The sequence below is a fragment of the Saccopteryx bilineata genome, chromosome 7 (genome assembly GCF_036850765.1).
Source record: "Saccopteryx bilineata isolate mSacBil1 chromosome 7, mSacBil1_pri_phased_curated, whole genome shotgun sequence".
NCBI lineage: Eukaryota > Metazoa > Chordata > Mammalia > Chiroptera > Emballonuridae > Saccopteryx > Saccopteryx bilineata.
Genome location: NC_089496.1, coordinates 60,088,394 through 60,114,071, shown reverse-complemented (window position 1 = coordinate 60,114,071; position 25,678 = coordinate 60,088,394). Strand labels below are relative to the sequence as shown.

Here is a 25,678-nt window from a genome sequence, read left to right as displayed (position 1 = left end):
TCCTAAGAAATATATAAAAAGGTCAGAGGCTGCAATTACTAATGAGACTCAAAAATATCACAAATTTCAGATTAGCATCTTACATTGATCATAGTGACCCCCTACAGATGACTTACCTACAGACCCTGAGGCCCGATACCACCCCAAGCCAAATCCTATAACAAGACAGAATGGTAAACCGATACATTTCATCATCTGGTCCTCTAAAAAAACGTCCCCGATTACATCACACTCCCATGGGAAAGAGAGCAGCTCACTTATCAGATGAAAATGGGATGACCTAGACTCACACAGCAAGGCCCTGACCCCTTTACCAACGCCCCACGACAGCACGACGGATTCGGCCCATCTGTAATTGGTTCCCTTCTGTGAAAAGCCCACCTTGAATCAGGTCAAGCCCAGATCCCAAAGCCATCACTTTCTGCTTTCAAAACACAAATACACCCCCCCCCCCCGTTGGAGTGGTGTGAGCCCTTGCTGGGGTCGGTTTCCGAAACTCCACTTTGCTTAGAGCTTTTCCCAGGAGATTTTTGGGATCCTCAGACCAGCAACCATGTGCTGGCCCAACCCGAGAAGCAATCCATTAACATTTAATTGAATCAAGGGTGGAGACCATCCCCACAATCGTGTCAGCCCCTCTGAAAGGACCAGTCTGTGAACTTTTATCCCACGAAACTGAAACCCAGATTGCTTTGGAAGGGGTCAATCAAAACGAACAGGATTTGCAAAGGATTTCGTCTATACTTGGAAGAAAAAAAAACCCTGAAAAGTCATAAGAAAGAGGAAGGTGATCGCTTAACCCGCCCCCACATCCCCCCCCAAAAACCCCAAAACTTTCAGAGAGACACACACACACACACACACATATCAAAAAAATAAACCGCAAGAAAATGCCTCCTTCGCACAGTGAAAAAATATTAACCGTAACGAAAATTACTGAATAAAGAGAAAGACATACCTTGTCCTTGGCCGGGAAGATGTATAGTATTAAAAAAAAAAAAAACCAGTTCTCCTATAAGTTAATTTATTAACATTGGTGAGATTGCAGTCTAAAACTGTCATTTTTTTTTTTCCCACGAGCAGACACATGAGACAGGAGGCTGAAGAAGGACACACAGACCCACAGGACAGAAATGGAGCTGGTCACAGATGGCGGGTACGGCACAGGGCAGGATGGCATTACAGATAAATGGGCAGTCATTGGCAAATCATCTCAGGAAATGGCAAATCACTTGGCAACATTGAGATTTTCAAATAAAGAAAGTTTTTTTTTTTCTCATGGTTTAAGAAATTTGAATTAAAAAAAAACACCCATAAAATAATCAGAAGTTAACAGAGGTGATAGGCTTTATGGAATCAGTATCAACTATCTTTCCAAAAAAAAAAAAATGACATGAAATTCAGAAGCTGGAGAAGCGAACATGGTTGTGCTTGGACACAGAACAATCGTACACATTCTTGTCACAAAAAAACGAGGTTCGAAAGTGTGGGAGAAATATCTGTAATGCTTGACAACCCCAAGCTTGTTTTCCCGAGAATAAATAAATGAGCTCTTCAAAATAAGGAACAGATGGAAGCCCCGGCCCCAACCCCCAAAATTAGACACAAAGAGGAAATTAGAAAAAAAAAATACAGATGGCGAATCAACATATGAAAAAATGATCAAACTCAAAAAAAAAAAAAAAAAAAAAAAACCCAAAAGAAATACAATTTAAGACAATAGTTTGGGCTCTCACATTGGCAAAGGTTTTAAATATGTGTGAAATCCGTTATCTGTGAGGTTGGAGGAGGGCCAGCAACCTCATCCGTTGCCACTGGAGGATCAAGGTGCTACCTCATTTTTAAGGGAATTGTGGGATAATTTTCCAAATTTAAAATGTGCGTATTCTTAATCCTGAGTATTTCCAGTGCTCGGTCATTTCTCACGGTATGAGAGACAAAGGCAGAGTGATTGATCTGGAGGGAGGTGGCACTGCACAGAAATTGGGGGCTAACATCTAGATCTAGAAATGAGACATGTTTAAAAACACGGAATGACGCGCGAGCTACGAAACAGTCATGCGGTCATTCAATAAATGACACCGATGTGTGTTGTTAAAATAGAAGGCTCTGAAAAAAAAAAAGTTAGCCAAAAGGCAGTGTTTGGAAGAATGTATACAATGTGGTCCCACTCTCTGAACCCCACAGAATAGCTTGTGAGCGTGTGGCATGAGTGTGTGTGCCGTGTATGTGTGTGTGCGCACATCTCTCCACTTAAAAGAAGGCACACAGCTTCCTTAATTGAATTAGGAGAGGGGAGGGCATGTAATTTATGTATGAGATATTTAGATTTGCTTTGAATTGGGGGGAGAAAAAAATTGTGCAGAGATTCTTTGTAATATACCTTACTTTTTTTTTTTTAAATGTACCACCCGGCAAATGGAAATTAATGAATTCCTATTTATGGGGGCACTGAGGGATACCACGATTTTGAGTTTCTTGGGCAATAATATTTCCTCTACTGAGGCTCCTGGGATTGAGTCAAAGTGGCGGCCAGGGGAACAGTTCACCACGCCCAAATTAAAGTCTCATCGATGACATCCCAACATGATCATGTCTCAGTTAAGCATGTCTTATCTGCGGGAGGTGTCCGCTGCCTCGCAGGACAGAGAGGCGTCCCCATGCAGACGGAAGGCCGAGTCACCGCTGAGAGGACGCGGACGGTCGATGGCACGGAACCCAGAGTGACGAGTCCACCTGTGAGGACGCAGTGGGGAGAATGGACAGAGGTGAGGAACACGTTGTCCAGGCTTAAGGGTCCGTGGAGGGGGGGGGGGTCCTATGAAATCCTCCTGCTCTCTTGAACATGTGCTGGGGGCAAACTGACCCAGCACACACAGAGAAAGCCCCCTGTCCAGTAGCTGGGCCAGAAAAATGACTTTCACATGTCCTCAAATTCAGAAATGCCAAACAGTGGGGCTACTCTGTGTCTCCCCTTGGCTGGGCTAAGCACTGATGGACATCCCCAACCATCTCAGGCTTGTATCTGTCTCTTTGCCTCTGAATTTGGCTTCTGAGAGTTCTAGGTCAACACATTCATTCGACAAACACATTCTTTTAGACGAATCGACTTGTCCGCCAGGCAGTCTGATCAGCCCCTGAGAGCCTGCTGTCTCTCATACGTCCAGCAATTCCCTGGTAACACAGTGGCTCCATTCAAGGGGAAGCTCTGCTTATCGAACAAGAAAAGTGAAGGAAAGCCTTCACAGGCACAGGAAATGTACTAAGTGAGGTGTAGAAAAGCTATGAAGGGGCCCTGGCCGGCTGGCTCAGCAGTAGAGCGTCGGCCTGGCGTGCAGAAATCCCGGGTTCGATTCCTGGCCAGGGCACACAGGAGAAGCGCCCATCTGCTTCTCCACGCCTCCCCCTCTCCTTCCTCTCTGTCTCTCTCTTCCCCTCCTGCAGCCAAGGCTCCATTGGAGCAAAGTTTGCCCAGGCCCTGAGGATGGTTCTGTGGCCTCTGCCTCAGGTGCTAGAATAGCTCGGTTGCCGATCAATACAGCAAGGGCCCCAGATGGACAGAGCATCGCCCCCTGGTGGGCGTGCCGGGTGGATCCCGGTCGGGCACATGCGGGAGTCTGCCTCTGCCTCTCCTCCTCTCACTAAAATAAAAAAAAATGATATAAAAGAAAAGCTATAAAGATGGATAAGGAAAGCCATACCCCTTAACTCATCATGCATTTTGGCTCTAGGAGTCAAGCAGAACTCAACTCAAAGCCATCAGTCTTTGGGAGCTTGACGGCGGCTGGTAGAAGGCAAGAACTGGTCTGACACAAACTCACCTGCAGAGGGTGGCCGGCGGACAGTGGGCAGGTGAAAGGCTCTGGGTCTGACGAGCCCCAGCTCAGGGACGGACAGGTACTGTTCACTCCCCAAGGAGTCCCAGGATGCCGTCTTCTGAGGGGTGGGAAAGAAATGAGAAACACAGCGTGGTGCTGGGAGTCACCCCACGGCGCTCTGCACGGTGCTCTCCGTCGAGAGGCCGCCTCTCACTGTCACCCAGCTCTGAGGCCGGAGCGCCCTGCTCTACACCTCCTCCCACATCAACACCAGCACCCAGCACAGAGCTAGTGTCTCTGCCGTGCCCAGACCTACAGCATCCCCTCCATCCCATGGAAAATGGTCTCTCTTGACGATTTTTTTTTTCTGCTTCACTGGCCATGTTAGTTATAACATGGAGCATAGTTCCCATTGAAATACTGGTCAGTTTGTTGATTTAAATTTACTCGTTCTTTATTTTAAATATTGTATTTGTTCCCATTTTGTTTTTTTACTTTAAAATAAGATATGTGCAATGTGCATAGGGATTTGTTCATATTTTTTTTTATAGTCTGGCCCTCCAACAGTCTGAGGGACAGTGAACTGGCCCCCTGTGTAAAAAGTTTGGGGACCCCTGCCACAGACCATTGGGAACTGCATCTGAAGTGGGAACCCAGTCCACACAGATTCATGCCATGAGCTCACTGGGCTGAGGCCAGCGCCACACGCCCTGGCTCCTGGGACTCGGGGGCCACCACACCAACAGAGGCTGGGTGACCAAGCCAGAACCTCTGAGTCACAGATGCCCGATGGAGGAGGTGAAGCCACAGACCCCCCAGAAAGCAGACACTCAGATGCTGACCTGCTGAGTGGAGCGCGTGAGTGTTACGGGGGGGTGGGTGGGGGGGAGCAGTCCCTCACTCTCACTGTCCCTGGGGCACTGAACGTGCTGGGGGACCTCAGATCCGATGAGAACGACGGTTGGGGGGTTCTCACTCATTTTGTTCAGCTTTTCCAAGGAATGCATTTGAGGGGAGTCATTATCGATTTGAGCACGTTCTGGGACGTTGGGTCATTTAGGAAGTTCGCTGGGTGAAGAAGTGACCTCAGAGCCCTCCTGTCAGCCTGGAGGTCCAGAGCGAAGGCACTGACGGGAGGGACACTCAGTCCACTCCTGGAGGGACCCTGTGCCCTTTAGGACCTTAGGACCCAAAATTCAGCAGCTCTTATAAATCTTAAAGCTAATGGCTGAACTTGGAGCAGAGGGACACTCACCTTCCAGAGTGACCGCCAGGCAGGCTGCACCCTCAGGACCACACGTCTTCTGGGACACGCGTGAACCTTTGCAGTACCCTCCACCTGAGAACTGGGCAGAAATCAAACAGGCATTGAGTCATGCACCCAGGTCCCCAGGTAATTAACCCACGTCCCCATCAGAGGGTCTAGTGTCTGATTGTCACACACTTCTGTCCCTGAGGGTGACACCCCGTGTGCAGGTCAGTGTACAGGGATGCCCGTGTCTGTGGGCACAGGTCTCCTGAGATGAGCAAGCAGACCCCACATACTGTTTTCCTGGCCACGTGCTCAGACTCCCACGAGAAAACACAGCAAAACTAAACAAAACAGGGAACTGTTTCTTAAAAACAAATGAACAAAACCTTTGACTCCAGGGGGCTGCTACAATAGGCCAAGGACGTCCTCACGATATCCACCTGGGAACTAAAAAAAGCACACTCACTCTGTGTGCACGCTCTTACTGACCACAGACACGGAGTCATCTTAGACACCTGGTCTCTGCTAACTGTCACAAGTGAACCGCCCTTGACAGGAGTGCGGCGGCCACCAATAAAAACCCCGAGGACACTGACACAGAGCCTCACGCCACTGGCTACAGGTCCAAAGTGCCCTCTTTCAATATTCGGTGGCCGAGCAGCTTCCAGCCAGGCACCTGTTTGTGCTCCTCGGGCCAACAGCTCTCAGGGGGAGCAACAAAAAGTAACAGATGGGTATTTGTGGTCTTCCCTCCCCAGGATCAGAACAAAAGCCCAGTTGAAACCAGGCGGCAATGCCATTCACGGACACGGCACAGGTTGACCTTGTGGGTGCCAAAGTGCGACCCTCCCCAGCAGAGGAACATCGCCCGTGGCCACGGTGAGCTGCAGAGTTCCACCCCTGACGACAGGAGGAAGAACTAAACCCCGGGGCGTCTGAACCAGGCCCGCCAGCCCTCTCCAAGGGGGGAATCTGTCCACGGAAGCACACGTGTGGGATCGCAGTGCCCACGGTCTCGGCCGTGCCCACAGGACGCCCCTGGACAACCTCAGCCCCTCTGAACAAAACTGGAGACTTCCCTGCCAAGAAAATGACCACCTCCCAGGTAGGACGTGGGCCTGGGAAGCTCCCTACCAACGGGCAAAGAGGACAGAAAGGATGTTGGCTAACACACTGAACGCAGACACGGACGGACAGCCGTCACGGGTCAGGGGACCCAGTGGAGCCCCCCGACGACGTGACCTCCAGCGCCTCCCCTTCCTGTCTAGACCGTCAGCCACGGAGGCATCTTCATCTCAGAGCCAGGTTCAGGACTGGGGGAGTCCCTGCCTCAGGGACGCTGCCAGCGGTGTCACCATGGCCCCATCGTGTCCCCCTGTCCCTGCGGCCAACCCCACGCCAACCCCGGGACCCTCACAGAGTCCCTGACAAACACAGGTTCCCAAATTGCAAGACTTGGGGCTCTAATCAAGACACTGAACCGCTTCTGCTTTGGGGCTCCACACACAGACCTCCCCCAAGGCTGCACCCGAGCTGAAAACCTGGGAAGGACAGGTCCCTGCCACGGTCTCAACAGACCAGTGCCATCGTCACATTAGAGCACGTGCTAGCGGACAAGAGAGAAAGACTGAAAATTCACTCAAACAGCATTGGTCAGAAACTCCCAACACACGCCTTGAAAATCATGACTCTAAGTCCGGGGGTTCTCTGACACTTACACCCCAGGTGCTGCGCGTATGTGTGTCACCGGGGAAAAGCTGCCCCTCACTCTAACAGTCCCTGGGGCACTGAACGTGCTGGTGGACCTCAGATCCGATGAGAACGACGGTTGGGGTTCTCACTCATTTTGTTCAGCTTTTCCAAGGAATGTTTTTTGGGGACTCATCATCGATCCGAGCACGTTCCGGGGTCCTGTGTTACTGACCGGGGACAAGAGGGGAACAGGAAGGCTCACCTGCCCGAGTGATCCACGGGCACCGGGCACAGCCGTGGGCACACTTCCTCCGGGACGCCCACACACCTCCTGTCACCGAGGGAGAGGGAGGTCATCTCTTCACGGCTGACGGTGAACCTTGCACGGCCACTCCGCCTGGACGTGGAGAGAAATCGCACGCACATTTGAGAAATGCACCCAGGTTCTCGGGTAACAAGAATCAGGCTAACCTATCCCCCAGGTGAGCCTTGCACCTGTCTCTCGTGCACCTCTGTCCCTGAGAAGTGACTGCAGGCGTGTGTGAGACCCCGAGGGCAGGGATGCAGCTGTGTGTGCATGTGGTCATGGGCACAGGACTCAGCACCTGACAAAGCACGTCCCCCAGACGCACACCCTGCTTCCCAACAAAGGAAGACTGGCCTTCAAAGACAGAAGACAACTTTGTCCTCAGACACCTTCTAAAACGCTTAAGAGACACGGTTATTTCCACCACTGCTCCGTCCGAACATATCACACCCGTTGTACGTTCATTCTCGTCCTGATCCAGGATTTCACATCACCTTAGTCGCAGGGCTGGGCTGGTCCCTGCAAACTGGCACACGTAGTGCACACTTAATAAAAACCAGCCTGCACCTGTCCACAAGAAAGAACGACCCCGTCCTGGGACTCAGATTCCTGACTAAGACGTCAATGACTACGGTAAACACATGAACAGGGAGCTGAGCAAACCAATCTCGTTGAGACACAACCCACAGGCAGAAGTAAACCTTCTTCCTCCCAAAGCGGCCAACCACTGCACCTAAAACACTGAGTTCATTTAGGAGAATTGTCCTCAGTGGCTCATCAGGTTAAATAAAACAAGAATGGCTGTTCTGCACCCGACGGGACCCCCATTGGAACTCCCCTGAAACTGAGGGCTCAGTCCCCGCCAGGGACTGGGCATTTCCTCATCCAGGAAGAAGTCATACCCGACCTCGGCAGAAATGTTTGCAGTAGCTGCCTTGACCAAAGGAGGATCCTGATGCCTGCAAAAACATCGCCTCCATCGCTGCGCCGCAGAAGGGGCCGCAGCCTGGGGACGCCGTCGAACACTTGGATTTTGTGAGAGTCAACAGCACTGGTCTCAGGGTGGACCCAACTCCCTTGGCAGGTCATCACCACCACTGACCTCACGACAGCTCTAATGCTCTTCCATGCTCAAGAACAAGAACGGAGAGGAAGCACATTTTCCTCCCAAAGACATGGGGACCTTTGCCGGGAGGTCATCTGTCCTGGGCTGGTGAGCTGGTAGTACGGAACTCAGGGACACTCTTCCACAAAACATACCACCCATGGGAACGTAATAGGACACACCCTTGCCAAAAGAGTTCTCAGAACGTCTTCGGGGGAATACCATGACATAAAAATATCCATGTCTCACAAGAGCAAAGGGTCAACAAGGTTTTTCTCTGCCATCTGGATCAGAGGTGGCTGCCCTAAAGTCACAGGCCTGGGGACATCTTCATGGCACTGGGAATCAGAACGCAGAACATGAGTCCTCGGGAAACAACACGATCAATTTCCTGTGCCACGTGCGGCACAGCACAACACGCCCTGAAGACTTCTGCCACTACGCTCATGTGGGGATGTCACGTGACCAAGGTGAGGTGCCACAGCCACATATAGGAAAACCCCCAGGTATTCTGCTTCATCACCCAGGGACAGCCTCATGGAGGACCAGAAATATCCCCTGGGAAGTGAGTACACTCGGCTGGTGCAGAAAGACACATCGTGTCCCATGCAACTTGATGGAATCACACACGACCTGACCTTTCCCACTCAGTCCTTCCCGTTCACGTCATCGTCCACGTCATCAGAACATCATGATGACTCTGCCCATGGTCCCCAGAACCGTCCCCGGTGGCCGTCCTCCAGGAGGACGGGGTGAGTGTGGTAAACCCAGGAGCAGGGAGCTGCAGCAACACAGCCACACCCCTCCGCCCGGCCACGCACACTCTGGGACTCCAGTTCCTGACCAGGCCCCAGAAAGTAACAGCGTTGGTCTGGCATGGGCTGTCAGAAACCGTACAACTAACTCCCCTTCCTCCCTTCCTGAACACAACACCCCAGAACCAACATCTGCACTGGGAACCTGGCCCACACAGATCCATGTCCTGAGCTCACATGGCCTCAGCCTTGACCCCACTCCCTACTCATTGGGCCCTGAATGGGTGCCAGCCAAGTGGACAAAACACGGCCATTCGTCCCAACAACTCATCCTCAAGCCACATGGACACAAGGAAAATACAACAGCAAGACTGCAGGATCTGGAATGCTGACACTCTGAATGGTGCCCATGTGAGTGTGACGGGGGGGGGGGGAAGCTGCCCCTCACTCTTCCAGTCCCTGGGGCACTGAACGTGCTGGTGGACCTCAGATCCGATGAGAACGACGGTTGGGGTTCTCACTCATTTTGTTCAGCTTTTCCAAGGAATGTTTTTTGGGGACTCATCATCGATCCGAGCACGTTCCGGGGTCCTGTGTTACTGACCGGGGACAAGAGGGGAACAGGAAGGCTCACCTGCCCGAGTGATCCACGGGCACCGGGCACAGCCGTGGGCACACTTCCTCCGGGACGCCCACACACCTCCTGTCACCGAGGGAGAGGGAGGTCATCTCTTCACGGCTGACGGTGAACCTTGCACGGCCACTCCGCCTGGACGTGGAGAGAAATCGCACGCACATTTGAGAAATGCACCCAGGTTCTCGGGTAACAAGAATCAGGCTAACCTTTCCCCCAGGTGAGCCTTGCACCTGTCTCTCGTGCACCTCTGTCCCTGAGAAGTGACTGCAGGCGTGTGTGAGACCCCGAGGGCAGGGATGCAGCTGTGTGTGCATGTGGTCTGGGTGAGTCATTGAATTACAGGAGCTGCCAATGGCCCGGAATCCCAAGGTAGCTACAATTTCCTCACTTAGCCCCAAGTCACATCCAGGTACCGTTACGATCAGCTCTAGAACTCTAATCAGAAAGTACAGGAGCTTTCCATCTCCACAGACTGAACCGCAAGGGCTACATCTGAAGCAAGATCCAGGTCAGGACACAGACATGCCATTGTCTTACTGGGGCTGTGTCATGACCACACTAGAGAACTTTCCAACTAGATAAGAGCCACCTGACAAGACAAAGACACCGCCTCACCCATTAACCTGTGCTCCATTGATCTTCAACACCCAACTAATGACATGAGAATCCTGACAGTCACTCAAGGGGTTCTCCGATGCTGATACCCCTGGTTCTGCATGCATGTGTGTGACCAGGGGAAGCTGCCCCTCACTCTTACAGTCCCTGGGGCACTGAACGTGCTGGTGGACCTCAGATCCGATGAGAACGACAGTTGGGGTTCTCACTCATTTTGTTCAGCTTTTCCAAGGAATGTTTTTGAGGGGACTCATCACTGATCCAAGCACGTTCCGGGGTCCTGTGTTACTGACCGGGGACAAGAGGGGAAGAGGAAGGCTCACCTTCCCGGGTGATCCATGGGCACGGGGCACAGCCGTGGGCACACTTCCTCTGGGACACCCACACACCTCTTGTCACCAAAGGCGAGGGAGGTTATCTCTTCACGGCTGATGGTGAACCTTGCACGGCCACTCCACCTGGGACGTGGAGAGAAATCACACGCACATTTCAGACATGCACCCAGGTTCTCGGGTAACAAGAATCACACCAGCCTACTCCAAGGTCATCCTTGCACCTGTCTGTCGCACACCTCTGTCCCTGAGGAGTGAGTGCAGGCGTGTGTGAGACCCCGAGGGCAGGTAGGTAAGCAGGTGTGTGTGCACGTGGTCCTGGGCAGAGGACTCTGCCCCCTGACCAGATGTCCTGCAGCACACCGTCCTTCTGAACAACAGAGGACCGGACCTTCAAAGAAATCATCCGACTCTGACCTCGAGGGACATCTAAAAGAGTCAAGAACTCCTTTGCTGTTGCTATTTCTCAATAAGTCACACCTCCTCTGTGCCCATGGCTGGTGTGACGTCAGGTGGATATCGTCTCCCTGTCGTGTTCACAGGTGATCTTCCCTGGACAGAAACATGAACCCCAACATCACGTCTGGCACAGCTGACAGGGGCCCAGGACCAAACCGGCCCATCTCAATCTGAAGTGGCCATGGGACTTCTGGCTGGCCACCTCTTCTTGCTAACCAAGTCAAACCCCCCAGCAGAACAGAAGGATACCGGAGGGGTATCTGCGGTCTTCACTTACCGGGGCCCTCAGACAGGAGGGAGCCATCGTCAGTCCAACGTGCATCCTTGATGCAGGAACACTCAGGAATGTGGGCGTAGCAGGTTTACCGGGGACCTGATGACCTCAGGGGTCTCTACAAGCCTGACACACCGGATCCACGTCCCAGAGAAGGTGGACGTGTCTGCCCACTGTTGGTGTGAAACCCCACATGCCGCTGGAGACACACAGTTCCAGTTCTCTCTAGTGGGGGTCTGAAGTCTTCAATCAAACGGCAGGACTTGGGGCAGAGGGACGCTTTCCTTGTGAGCAGCCCAAGGGTGTGGTGCACACGCAGGACCACAGTTCCTCCCGGACTCCCACACCCCTTCGGCCATTAAAGAGGAGGGAGGTCTTGCCTGACCAGGCAGTGGTGTAGTGGACAGAGCATGGTTTGAAGCCCCGAGGTCACTGGCGTGAGCAAGGGGTCGCTCACTCTCTGCTGTAGCCCCGCCGGTCAAAGGCACATATGAGAAAGCAATCAATGAGCAACTCCAGGGCCACAGTGAAGAACTGATGCTTCTCATCTCTCCCCCGTTCAGTCTATCTGTTCCTCTCTCTGTCTCTCTTGCTAAAAAGAAGAGGAAGGTCTTCTTTTCTTGGTCAATGGAGCGCCTTGCTTCTGCCAGAATAGTTTAGAGCAGGGGTCCCCAAACTACGGCCCGCAGGCCACATGCGGCCCCCTGAGGCCATTTATCCGGCCCCCGCCGCACTTCTGGAAGGGGCACCTCTTTCATCGGTGGTCAGTGAGAGGAGCATAGTTCCTATTGAAATATTGGTCAGTTTGTTGATTTAAATTTACTTTTTCTTTATTTTAAATATTGTATTTGTTCCCGTTTTGTTTTTTTACTTTAAAATAAGATATGTGCAGTGTGCATAGGAATTTGTTCATAGTTTTTTTTATAGTCCGGCCCTCCAACGGTCTAAGGGACAGTGAACTGGCCCCCTGTGTAAAAAGTTTGGGGACCCCTGGTTTAGAGACATCATGCCTGCTTGAGAAACTGACTTCAGGGCAGTCCCTGTAAGGCTCAGTCACAAATAACACCTTCATCAGGCCGGTGTGTTGTTTTACGCCCCACGGCAAGCCCTGATGGGAACAGAGCACAGTCTGGGAGCTCCTCCACCTGTGGGCTTTTGTGGCACAGTGCCTTCTCAGAAAATTCAAGCCTAGTTGGTCAAAGTAACATCTTGACTGGAACACAAAACTCTTGTGAAATGGACTCAAATACTGTGTGTATGTGGTTCCCAGGTATCTTTATGGAGCACAAGTCTTACTCATGTTACTTTTTAGCCATCGCAACATGGGAGTCCCCACATTGTCCATTCTTTGCAGTGTTTCCATTCCAAAGGACAAACTCACGTATCTAGTTCATTACGAAGACTGTAAGGATAGGTAGGGCAAATATCTCCTTCACAAACAAGCACAGATGAACATAAGCTTGCTTGACGAACACTTGTGTCTAATGGACTCCATTTAGGTAGATGAAATACAACCAAGAGCTTCATACAAAAACCTTTTCAGATTATATCTCTGATAAAACATTTGTTTTCATAGTAATAGATTGAACTCTTCCAACTCAACCAGAGGACAGATAACCCGATTAAAATCTGTGAAAAACATTTTAAGAGACATTTTTCCGATGAAGACATACAAGTGGACCAATCAAGCTATTACAATATATCCAACCTCACCAGTGACTGAGAAATAAAACAGGAAATGAAAAGTGATGCGGGTGACCATGTCGTCATAAGAGCTACTCCAAATATATGAGGAATCAACTTTGGAAATCTGGAAACTCACCCAAAAACTAGGTCTCTTTTTTTTTTTTAATTTAAAAAAAATTTACTCATTGATTTTTAGGAAGAGAGAGAGAGAGAGAGAGAGAAACATCAATTTGTTGTTCCACTTATTTATGCATTCCTTTGTTGATTATTGTATGAGCTCTGACCAGGGATTGAACCCTCAACCTTCATGTATCAGATTAATGCTCTAACAGTGGTCGGCAAACTCATTAGTCAACAGAGCCAAATATCAACAGTACAGCGATTGAAATTTCTTTTGAGAGCCAAATTTAAACTATATAGGTAGGTACATTCCTTATCGAGGTAGCGTCCGCACTTGGTATTTTGTGGTAGAGTCACACTCCAGGGGCCACAGAGCCGCGTGTGACTCACGAGCCTCAGTTTGCCGACCAGGGCACCGATTGAGCTACTGGGCCAGTTTCTTAACAAAGAAAAAAAAAAGGTTTAATATCTGAAACCAGGGTACACTATACTTTTTTTTTTTATATTTTTCCAAAGTGAGAATCAGGGAGGCAGACAGACAGACTCCCACATGAGCCCGACTGGGATCCACCCAGCATGCCCACCAAGAAGCGATGCTCTGCCCATCTGGGGCGTCGCTCTGTTGCAACCAGAGCCATTCTAGTGCCTGAGGCAGAGGCCACAGAGCCATCCTCAGCACCCAGGCCAACTTTTTTCCAATGGAGCCTCAGCTGCGAGAGGGGAAGAGACAGAGAGGAAGGAGAGGGGGAGAAGTGGAGAAGCAGATGGGTGCTTCTCCTGTGTGCCCTGGCTGGGAATCGAACCCGGGACCCCTGCACGCCAGGCCGACGCTCTACCACTGAGCCAACCAGCCAGGGCAGGGAACGCTATAGTTTTTAATTTTCCCTGATCTCATCTCATACTCCCAAGCTCATTGGTATTTTAAACACAACAGACCGTGTTACTGGTACGTAGGTTCTAGAGACAGCAGAAATGGCCTCATCTCCACAGAACTGTAATTATTTCTTTTGATTTCTAGGTTGCCTCCCTGAGAGACGACGTCAAGGCCTCGGCTTTGTTTCTCCTAAGTCAGAATGCACTCAGTGCGATAGCACAGTTATTTTCAACATTTTTTCTTTTTTTTTTTTAATCACAAGAAACACTTAAACTAGTAACTAAAATTCTACAACATGACCAAAAATATAATTTTTGCCAATCTGACAAAAAAAAAAAAAAAGGTATCATTCTGATTCAGTCACACCGACGAACAGGGATTGTGTTGCTGTTGCCATTTTTTTATTTGGCAATCTAGGTAAAATGAGGTTCCTGCCCCTGATAAAGTAAATGGACAGAGATCGCATGTTTTAAAAATGGTCTCGGCATACCATGGTACGCTGTGGCACAACTGGTTGAAAACTGCAGCTGTAGTGGATAGATGGGTGGTGATTTAAGTGTTATTGCTGCTTCCTGGTGCAATGGATAACAGTTTTATCCAAAAAGAAACTGACTAGCTCTGGCTGGGTAGCTCAGTTGGTTAAAGTGTCATCCTGATATCCCAAGGTTGTGGGTCCAATCCCCAGTCAGGGCACCGACAAGCATCAACCAATGAATGCATCAATAAGTGGAACAACAAATCAATGTTTCTGTCTCTCTCTCTCTCTCTGTGTGTCCTCTCTCCCTACTTCCTCTCTTTAAAATCAATCAATAAAAATGGAAATATATAAACTGACCAAAACCCTACAGGGAGAGGCTGGGGAATGGGAGGTTCTTGCGGAATAATTGCTAAGAGAAGACCCAGTGTACTCTGGGGAATTTATACGGGCAGCTCCCATGGAGAGCTAACATTTATACTCAGAAAAATCTGGAGACCTCACCTCACCCTGAGAGATGAACTTGAGACCTTGAGGAATCAAAATTCGAGGCCAAAGGGAAGTTTTAAATCCCTGGCTGGGTGTTAAAGATATATCCCATCATACACAGAGGGACTTTCTGCACATATAGGGAGATGCAGTCATGTTTTCAGGTTTGCAAACGAAGATTCTGTGCAATTATTAGCTGGCCAATGATGTAATAGAACACAGGTCTTCTTTTTTATAATTTTTTAAAATTTATTTATTAATTTTAGAGAGGAGAGGGAGAGACAGAGAGAAAGAAGGGGGGAGGAGTTGGAAGCATCAACTCCCATATGTGCCTTGACCAGGCAAGCCCAGTGTTTCGAACCGGCGACCTCAGCATTTCCAGGTCGACGCTTTATCCACTGCGCCACCACAGGTCAGGCCGAAAACAGTCTTCTGTGGCCATACACCCAGAACAACTACTACCACAAGAACCAACAACAAGCCCCAGGAAGGGGGTAATGTCCTACTTTCCAGAGTTGTTCCATTATAGCACAATATATATAAAATAAACTTAAAGATATGTCAATTAAAATTACCCAGTTAAAGGAATAGGGGAAATAATTTAGCCTCAAAGTCTGGTGAGGGTCTCATCAAGTGCACTAACATAAGCATAAGAAGTATCACAAGGCCTGACCTGTGGTGGCGCAGTGGATAAAGCGTCGACCTGGAAATGCTGAGGTCGCCAGTTCAAAACCCTGGGCTTGCCTGGTCAAGGCACATATGGGAGTTGATGCTTCCAGTTCCTCCCCCCTTCTCTCTCTCTGTCTCTCTCTCCTCTCTCTCCCTCTCTATCTCTCTCTCTCCTCTCTAAAAATGAATAAATAAAATTTAAAAAAAAACAGAAGTATCACAGGAGAAGAAAGAAAGGAACAAAAAGCATATTTGAAATGATAATTGCCAAAACTTCTCAAAGCTGATGAAGAAATGGTAATCTGCCTATACAAGCAGCCCAATGAACTCCATGTAGGATGAACTCAAAAAGATCCATGCTAAGCCACATCGGAATGGAAATTGTTAGAAGCAAAGAAAACCTTCAAAGCAGCAACAGAGAGGTGACTCATCAAGGTCAAGTAATCCTCATTAAGATCAATAATGAATGTCTCAACAGAAAAAAAGGAGGTCAGAATGCAGAAGGATGATACATTCAGAGTCCTGAAACAAAAACACCTTCTACCAGGAATTCTTTATTTGACAAAAAAATTTCCTATAGAAATGGAGAATTAAGACAAAAGCTTAGAAAAAGTTGAGAGCAGATGTGCCCTACAACAAATGCTAGAGGGAGTCCTGGAGCTGAAATAAGTAAGTAACTGACAGTAACTTGAATCCATCAAGAAATAAATAGTGCCCGGGCCGGTTGGCTCAGCGGTAGAGCGTCGGCCTAGCGTGCAGAGGACCTGGGTTCGATTCCCAGCCAGGGCACACAGGAGAAGGGCCCATCTGCTTCTCCACCCCTCCCCCTCTCCTTCCTCTCTGTCTCTCTCTTCCCTTCCCGCAGCCAAGGCTCCATTGGAGGCTAGGGATGGCTCCTTGGCCTCTGCCTCAGGCGCTAGAGTGGCTCTGGTCCCAACATGGCGACGCCCAGGATGGGCAGAGCATCGCCCCCTGGTGGGCAGAGTGTCGCCCCTGGTGGGCGTGCCGGGTGGATCCCGGTCGGGCGCATGCGGGAGTCTGTCTGACTGTCTCAATGAAAGGGGAAAAAAAAAGAAATAAATAGTAACAGTAAAGGTAACTACACAGAAAGACAAAAAGTCAGTATTAATGTCTTCTTGTAACTTCTTTTTCCTATCATATTTTTAAGTAACTACATAAAAATAGTAAGTCTATTGTCCTGAATATATGTATAAAAGCATAGTTCGTGGCCCTGGTCGGTTGGCTCAGTGGTAGAGCGTTGGCCTGGCGTGCAGAAGTCCCAGGTTCAATTCCCGGCCAGGGCACTGGTGGGCGTGCGGGGTGGATCCCGGTCGGGCGCATGCTGGGGTCTGACTGCCTCCCTGTTTCCAGCTTCAGAAAAATACAAAAAAACCCAAACAAACAAACAAAAAAAACCATAGTTCGTGACAACAACAACAAAAAGAGAAAATGGAGCAAGATGGAAACAAGTATTTAATATATTATTGGAATTAAATTGGTATTAATTGAACTAGGTTGTTATAAATTAAGTGTTAACTGTTATTTCTAGGGCAACCTCTAAGAAAATAACTCAAACATATATTTAAAAAACAAAGAAATAAAGCAATTAAAATAGTACCCTCAATTATATCTCTTTAAACACACACACACACACACACACACACACACAAAATAAAAGATAAAACAACATAGAAGACACATAGAGAAAATGTACAGCAATGTGGTAAAAGTCCTTCTATATCAACAACTACAATAAATATAAATGATTTAAAATTTTAAGTAAAAGGCAGAGGTTGGCAAACTGGGTTAAAAAAGATGGTCCAACTATATGCTATCCACAAGAGACACACTTCAGATTTAAATGTACAAATTGGTTGAAAGGAAAAATCACTTAAAAATGTATATCATAAACATAGTAACCTAAAGAGAACTGTAATGCCTATACTAATAGCAGAAAAAAAGTCTTCAAACACAAAATTGTTATAAGAGTCAATAATAAATAAGTAATAGGGTCAACCCCTTCAGAAGACCTAATAGCCCTTGAAAATACACACATACCTACAACAGAGTTCCCAAGGATTTGAAGAAAAACCGTCCTCCAGAATTGAAGGGGAAATTAGACAAGTCCACAATAATATCTGGTTACTTCGGTATCCCACTTTCAGCAATGAAAACAGAACAATTAGAAGAAAGGTCACTAAGGAAATGGAGGATTGAAACACCTGACACATGCCATTTACTACATAAATAATGGATGTCAATACACTTCTATACTTTGAGACATCAGCCATCCACACAAATCTACTTATGTATCAATACTAACGCAGGTAAATATACAAGTAAATATTTGTATAATCATATTTATTAGATCAAAATGTGTTGTAATGTTCCTGTCATTCATATTTATCATCAAGCATTTTCTAAAATTAAATTTCCTGGGGTTGACATTGGTTAATGCAATTATACAGATTTCGAGTGTACATTTCTATGATTTTTTTTAAAAAATTAAATTATGTGGGGTTTTTTTTAATGATGAATATTCTAGAGTCCATTTCAGTATCTAGTAGGGCTCCTTTCCTCCCCTGATATTACAATTGTTAATGTTCACGGTTATTTTATTAATATTCAGGTTCATGTGAATGCCCTGAATAGGCTCTGAAGCAATGACTGCAGATTTAAATAAATAAACAAGCAAGCAACTTTCGTGGAAAACTTGAAGAAAGTTTGTTACAAAAACTTTTATCTAGAGAAAAACTGAATTTCTGCAAAAATAATGCCAAAGAATATATAGACCACTGTTCTCATTGGTGGACATTTCAATTTTAACAACAAACAAGGGTTCATATGACCTAATACATGAAATGTCACTATCTGTCCAGTTGATTAATCCAAGCTAAAAACCTTTTGTGAGGCCAACGAAGTATGGATTGTTTAACTTATTTTGTTTGTTTTTCATAAAAAATATATATATATATATAAAGTGCTTTGTGGTTCTTTATCATTTCAAGTCTTTTTTTTTTTTTTTTTTGTATTTTTCTGAAGCTGGAAACGGGGAGGCAGTCAGACAGACTCCCGCGTGCGCCCAACCGGGATCCACCCGGCATGCCCACCAGGGGGCAATGCTCTGCCCATCTGGGGCGTTGCTCTGTTGCAACCAGAGCCATTCTAGCGCCTGGGGCAGAGGCCAAGGAGCCGTCCCCAGTGCCTGGGGCCATCTTTTTGCTCCAATGGAGCCTTGGCTGTGGGAGGGGAAGAGAGAGACAGAGAGGAAGGAGAGGGGGAAGGGTGGAGAAGCAGATGGGCACTTCTGTGTGCCCTGGCCAGGAATCGAACCTGGGACTTCTGCACGCCAGGCCGACGCTTTACCACTGAGCCAACCAGCCAGGGCCATTTCAAGTCTTTATGACCTTAGAAAGGTCTCATAAAATTTAACATGTAACTTTTAACATAAAAAATAAAATCTCAATTCTTAATGACAGAAGCATAGCAATGATCCATAATGTTATAGATCTGAATGCAGTGATCGGCATGCAATGCTCTTCACCACGAGTCACCGTTCAGAAACCATAATAATTGGAAATTTGTGGCTTATTCTCATAGAAAGAATGTTTCACGGCAATATGGAATTGTAAGGAATAAAATAAACAATTGTTCAAAATCCTAAAACTCTGTTCCAAATTGAGAAATGAGAGGGAAGGCACTCACCAGAAAGAGGACACACTGTGCAGAGATTCACTCAGGAAACCCTCAACAGATCAACACGGAGACCTCAGGGTGTGGCCCCAGAGCACGGGGCAGGAAATCCCAGGGACCCCTGGTGCAGCACCTCCGTTCCGTTCTCTGATGTGGGAGGTCCTCACGTGCCAGCTCTCCGGCCTCCGGGGAAGAAAAGGATGAAGAAAATGCAAAGACATCATCTCGGGACATACTCCAGAGTAGAAATGACAAAGCACTGCAATTCATTCCCTTGTTGACAAGTAACACAGGCAGGCTGGGCTCCCGCCTCTTCCCCCCAGCACGAATGAGACACCTCTGGCTCGTTATTCCAGAACCGAGTGAGTCCCTAAATACCGGGACCTGTGTCTACAACACCCTGTTCACCGTGAACAGAGCACAGCAAGGCTCGGATCACCGGTCACATCCAAAGCGGCTTCCCGCCTCATCGGACAGGGTGCGCACGCCTTGCGCACAGCCGGGCTGTGTCACCACCGAAGGGTCGCGACATCAAGCCAGGCTTGGCCGGTCTTATTTGTCCCGCGAGGGGGTCCCAGATCTGGATCTCAGATTGACATCTGCAAGGAGTCTCTCAGCGTCCTCAGACAACTGCGCTCATCACTGATCCAGACAAGACCCCCCTGCCCCCCCCCCCCCCGACTGGCCGACAAATAAGCATTTCCGCAGCCAGGCTCCCCGCATGCGGGCTTGTCGCCTACGGCCCACGGAACAGAGGGTGGGAAAGTGCAGCCCACACGCTCCAAGTTGGCTTCGAAAAAAAAATTCTTATGTCATAAAGGAAAGAATCAATGACGAAGATTCCTTGAACAAAGTTGCCAAAAAACAAACAAACAAACAAAAAAAACCCCTACCATGCAATGCTCTCCCTGAGGCCCTGGAGAAGGTGCCCCAAGACTTTCAAGTGCTGACATCCCTGACCACAAGACACACACAGACACATTTCAAAAGCACCGGAGTAGCTAGCTGCTCACCTCTCTTCCCTGAAGTATGGTGACTTTTTTTTTTTTTTCGCCTTGCACCTGCAGCAAAACATCAAAGAACGATCAATTGGATCAGGAAAACACACGAAACTCCTGGAACAAGCAAGTACCAGAGCTGGAATGCTGGCGTCATCGTTCCTCACACTGGAACCTCTGCAACTTCTGGTCCTTGACACACAAGTCAGCAGTGGCTTGGCTGCTCACGACCGTTGATGGCCAGGTAATCTCTGCGTGAGACAGGCTGACGCTGTCTTCCCTCGAAGAAAGACTTGATGAGGACGCTCTGCGATGAGGGGAAAGGACAGACGACAATGGGGCTAGAAGAAAGAGAGAGAGAGAGAAACTGAAAAATCTACTACAAACCGCGCGTCTAAGTTGACCCAACCAAGGACAGGCATCAACAGATGAGACGGGCCGTTTGTAAAATGGAAATTACAAAGAGAACGAAATGGAAAAGGGGATTAGAGGGGACAGACAGAAGAGGGCTAAGATGAAAGTGGCACGGCCTCCCTTAGAATGTCACCAAGGTTCCCTCTGACGTCCTTTTACAGAAATCCTGAATGAAGGCGAGGGTCCATTACGGCATCTATTGAGCCTGAAGACTTCATCTTGAACATTTCCCTCAGTGGTGTGAAAGCGACAGCACGTGGTCCCATTACTGCACTAACTTCCATCACTTTGTTGAGATACTCACTGTCTGTCAGGTTCTTCAGTATAAAGCGGTTTCTTTCTTGGAACTGGTAAGTTACAGTGTGTCCGTCAAGTCATGGTGCACTTTTGACCGGTCACAGGAAAGCAACGAAAGACGATAGAAATGTGAAATCTATCACCAAATAAATCTCGGCCCTGGCCGGTTGGCTCAGTGGTAGAGCGTTGGCCTGGCGTGCGGAAGTCCCGGGTTCAATTCCCGGCCAGGGCACACAGGAGAAGCGCCCATCTGCTTCTCCACCCCACCTCCTTCCTCTCTGTCTCTCTCTTCCCCTCCCACAGCCAAGGCTCCATTGGAGCAAAGTTGGCCCAGCGCTGGGGATGGCTCTGATTGCGGCAGAGCAACGCCCCAGATGGGCAGAGCGTCGCCCCCTGGTGGGCGTGCTGGGTGCATCCCGGTCGGGCGCATGCGGGAGTCTGACTGCCTCCCTGTTTCCAGCTTCAGAAAAATACAAAAAAAAAAAAAAAAGAAAAAATAAAACTCTCCCAGTTTCATACCTATTCAGTGCAGTTCGATGTGGGCTCACGCACAGATTTTTGAGGGCTCCTTAGGTAGCTATCCCGTATAGCCTCTACAGACTCGTCACTGACTGATGGCCTACCAGAACGGGGTTTCTCCACCAAACTGCCGGTTTCCTTCAACTGCTTATCCCACCGAATAATGTTATTCCTATGTGGTGGCGCTTCGTTATAAACGCGCCGATATTCACGTTGCACTTTGGTCACGGACTCGAGTTTAGTGAGCCACAGAACACACTGAACTTTCCTCTGTACCATCCACATCTCGACTGGCATGGCCGTGGGCTGCTCCGCTGTATACACGGTGAGACGTCATCATCTGCGCATGCGCACATGCTGCCACATCATCCTACAGAAACTGGGAGGGTTTTCCTTGTATTTGGTGCAGATTTCACGTTTCTATCGTCTCTTGTTGCTTTCCTGTGACCGGTCAAAGTGCACCATGACTTGACGGACACACTGTAGATCACGAAGGAGATCGCGGCAGACCTTAAAAGTACCTTATTTCTCCTCAAATCGTCTTCAAGACATTGAAGCATCCTTGGATGGCTCCTGGTTGAGGCAGTTGCGATGATGATTGCCCAAAATGTTGGTTTTTTACCTTATTACCATTCCTAGTTTTCTGCTGCAAAGAACTTTTACTTTTTACTCTATTTAAACCATTCCTTCCTTCTTTCCTTCACTTGTTCATGTTAGTTTAACAGCACTGTCAGTATCTTACCATCGTTAACCAGGTTCCTCATCCTTGAAGAGACTGACGGCATCCAAACATCTCCAACGTGCGTCCAAGTCCAAGCCAGAGGTGGATTCCCTGCTCACTGTCCACCATACCTCCTTGACCGACACAGCCTGGACCCATCGTGATGCTGTCTCCTGCCTTCCTGTCCTTATCTCCTGCTCTCCATATTCCCAGCATTTCCCTGGGAGTATCACATCTAGTCCATGCTCTCAGAATACCAGGAGATAAAAAGGAGAAGTTAGAATAACATAGCACACCACCCCCCCTTTACTTTATAAACTGGCCAAACTTCTAAATATACTCTAGCCACTGGGGTGGTGTTAACATAGTCCCCTGCTTATCACTATGGCCACTGTGACCACGCCTAAATTGGAATGACTAATTCATTGTCCTTGCAAGACACCAAAGGTTATGATGTGAAAAGCATCCGAATAAAGACAGAGAACTGGGGTGATAAGGCAATGAACTGGTTGTGGGAAACACATTCCAAAGTGAGTAGATGGTTTAGAATCCAGACCATGTGGTCATAAATTACAAATGTAAAAAAATACTCCCAACAGATGTTGGTGGCATTTTCATGTATATCCTTGGGGGGATTGCTTCTTCACTCTGAGACCCTGATGGACTTTCCCCCTGATATCTGCAATATTTGTCTTGGCCTTGCCTGCTGTTGGGTCTATTCCAAAGGTTAGTTTCTTCCATTTAGTGACACGCCTCTTACTGGCCATTTCTCTTGGAATTTTATCTCGGTCCCTATGGTATCTCACTAGTCCGTGTCAGTTTCTGCAGGGAAAGATGGCGGCCCACCTCCTAAGCACCAGTACCTCTTTCTAGAGATCCTTCTTTGTAGGATTACACCACAGAATTTTCCACAAATCCATGTCCTGCTCATCCCTGTCTCCTGCGCCTGTGACATCTCAGTACTCACACTTGTTAGCCTGAGAAATCGCACGTGAGAATTCTCATGGCTCTGACCCTCAAGTCAAAGGGAGAGTGAATATGACCTCAGAAATGTGCATTTTCCCACCAAAAAACCATGGTTTTGCTCCAGTGATTCAGGAAAAAATAGGAGTATTTTTAATTATTCCTTTACAAAGTTGTGATTTTAAAATTAAGAATAGGATAAAATTCCATACTCAAACTCAATCTCAAACTCAGCTTCTTTAATTTTTTAAAAGGAAATCATTTTAACCATGCGGCATGGTTATTCTAAGTATTATTACATAAGATCATCTATAAAAGTGTTCATCTCAGCGTGCGATAACATACTAAGAACTCAATAAGTGCTATATGTAATTAAAATAAATATATTTGAAAATACAGACAACACTCCCACAAGTGAAACAGTAAAATAAGGACCAGAAGTCACTATCATCATTTTAAAAATATTCTTCCTATAGTATTAGTTTATTGACCATATCTGAAGAAGTACATACACGTATCACATCACACGAATGGAATACAATAGTAATGCCTAACACAAGGTAATTTAGTCACTGGTGGGAAAACAAACTTTTGAAAAACCCAGATTTTTTTCACATCTATTAATTTGCACATATGTAACTAGGTATCACCGATTACAGAGCTAATTGAGCAAATGAATCATTACTAACTCACCCAGCAGCACGACTTGATAAACACATTGCTTACAATTTTACAAGTACAACTAAGATCGCAATGAGTACTATTGAGTTTACACACATCTCTGAACACAACCTATATATAATACCCTACAGGTAAATTTCTAAAAAAAAAAAAAAAATGGTTAAGTCAAAATGTGCTAATTTCCATCTAATACACATTTTCTGCTGTCTTCTGGAAAGACAGTAACATACCTGGAGTTCAAAATTCTCCACGCTTTGTACCTCTTAATCTGATAGGTGAAAAAAAAAAGACAACAAATTGTTGATTTGTTTCATGGGGCGTGCGTGTCTGTGGGCACACACCCTTGTATTTAATTATTTCATTATAAAGATTGAGATACGGTTGGACCTATTTTTACGGGCGCTTCGCCACTTGCAATACTGGTATTCAATTGATCATTTAACATCCTTCCATCTTGGGAGTGTTTGTCTTTTCCCAATTAATTTGAGTTAGCCTTTCATAGACTATTAACACAATTGGATCATGTGAGTTTCAAGTAACCATACATACATCCATATTCTCAATGGACCCTAAAATAAGAAGGTAGCCCAAATTTAATGTTAAGTTAGCAGGTTGTGGGTTCTCTTTCTCTCCTCCTCCACCCTTCCACGCAGAACAAACAAAAAGCCAATTTTGGAAAATGTGGGAGAAATGTTATAATTTATCGGCTATAACTGGAAAGGGGTTTATATCACCCCACTCCCTTTATACAGTGGGGTTTCACATGGTTAGGTTAGGATAACGAGGAGTATTTGTTTATATGACTCACTTAGGCATGAGATTTAGCAAAGGGACGATAATTAATTTTTTCTCTTACTGCTTTTTCTCTCTAACAGTCGCCCATTTGTTCTCTTAATCTTTCACTACAAATACTATAAAAGCAAAAGAAGCCACTTTAAAAAATATGTAGTGATTATTTTGGTTATGATGCTCTGGGTGAGACAAGAGCATAAACAAATCCTAGTCAAAGAAACTTATTTTTTTTTAATCAAAACTCAGAGACATACAGAGAACAAAACATAATAAAACTAACCTTTTTCTCTTCATTCTACAGAACTACCCTTTGTTAAAGAATCAATCATATCCTGCTTTGCAACCCAAAACTTTTGATTCAACTATTTTCTATACCACCCTGAGCAAAGAAGTACAGGGTTATATCCAATGAAGACCAGAAAACTGTAGAATATTATCTTGAAAGGAATAGGGGAAGAAAAAGGCAAACCACAATTACGGTCAGTAACATTATCTCTCAATAAAGTAGGCTGAAAAAAAAAAAAGACCTATTAGACAAAAGAAAACTAAGAAAAATTAAGAAAAAGTCCTTTGGGAAGATAAACAATGATCATAGAAGGAAATACATATCTTCAGACTAGGATGAACAGCACTGGAAATCATTAATATTTAAGTAAATATGAATATTTTCCCCCTTAAAGTCTTTAAAATAAATATAGCCATTGAAAACAATTATACCACTGGCTAGAATAAACCCTACAGGTAAGTATATGTACATATAATATACATATAGGATAACTATCATAAAATGGGACAGAGACCAGGAAAAAGGGCCTATATATTTACAAAATTCTTATATTTAGTGATGCAATATTTATTCTTAAAAGATAAGTAACTACATATGTATGTTGTAAACAGTAGAACACCTACTAAAATCCAAACAGGGAGAGTTAAAAAGGTAAAAGGTGAATAAAATTAAAAAAAAAATCAATCAAATGCAAGGCAGACCAGAAGGAACAGAAGAACTCACCGCCCCACACACTGAAGATAGAATAAAAGACA

At 46.9% G+C, this 25,678-nt stretch overlaps 1 protein-coding gene and 5 non-coding genes across 7 annotated transcripts; all 6 read right to left on the bottom strand.

The window, feature by feature from the left end:
* Positions 1 to 1,093: 1,093 nt before the first annotated feature.
* LOC136311028 (uncharacterized) lies at positions 1,094 to 19,879 on the bottom strand. 2 transcript variants are annotated; one of them, XM_066240174.1, is made up of 9 exons: positions 19,265 to 19,879; positions 17,618 to 17,717; positions 11,250 to 12,875; positions 10,505 to 10,639; positions 9,564 to 9,698; positions 7,025 to 7,159; positions 5,074 to 5,164; positions 3,822 to 3,936; positions 1,094 to 2,736 (listed from the first exon to the last, which is right to left on the bottom strand). In XM_066240174.1, the coding sequence occupies exons 4-9, from the start codon at positions 10,519 to 10,521 to the stop codon at positions 2,591 to 2,593; spliced, it is 639 nt and encodes a 212-aa protein (XP_066096271.1). In that variant the 5' UTR covers positions 10,522 to 10,639; positions 11,250 to 12,875; positions 17,618 to 17,717; positions 19,265 to 19,879; the 3' UTR covers positions 1,094 to 2,590. The 2 variants fall into 2 exon arrangements, with proteins under 2 accessions (XP_066096271.1, XP_066096273.1); XM_066240176.1 differs by having other exon boundaries at positions 3,822 to 3,933.
* On the bottom strand, positions 4,753 to 4,848 carry LOC136311386 (small nucleolar RNA SNORD116). The gene has a single exon (XR_010726778.1). It is a non-coding gene; the product is annotated as a small nucleolar RNA SNORD116 (small nucleolar RNA).
* Positions 6,872 to 6,964, bottom strand: LOC136311380 (small nucleolar RNA SNORD116). Its single transcript, XR_010726772.1, has one exon. It is a non-coding gene; the product is annotated as a small nucleolar RNA SNORD116 (small nucleolar RNA).
* Positions 9,411 to 9,503, bottom strand: LOC136311379 (small nucleolar RNA SNORD116). The gene has a single exon (XR_010726771.1). It is a non-coding gene; the product is annotated as a small nucleolar RNA SNORD116 (small nucleolar RNA).
* LOC136311385 (small nucleolar RNA SNORD116) lies at positions 10,351 to 10,444 on the bottom strand. The gene has a single exon (XR_010726777.1). It is a non-coding gene; the product is annotated as a small nucleolar RNA SNORD116 (small nucleolar RNA).
* Positions 19,835 to 19,901, bottom strand: LOC136311427 (small nucleolar RNA SNORD109A). Its single transcript, XR_010726812.1, has one exon. It is a non-coding gene; the product is annotated as a small nucleolar RNA SNORD109A (small nucleolar RNA).
* Between the last annotated feature and the right edge of the window lie 5,777 nt (positions 19,902 to 25,678).

Bases quoted from the DNA above. Each gene is read 5' to 3' on its own strand.
- LOC136311028 (XM_066240174.1), bottom strand. The intron at 3,937-5,073 runs GTGAGTGTCCCT...CCCACCCCTCAG, and splicing joins CCTGGCGGTCACTCTGGAAG to AAGACGGCATCCTGGGACTC. The intron at 2,737-3,821 runs GTGAGTTTGTGT...GCGTCCTCACAG, and splicing joins CCGCCGGCCACCCTCTGCAG to GTGGACTCGTCACTCTGGGT.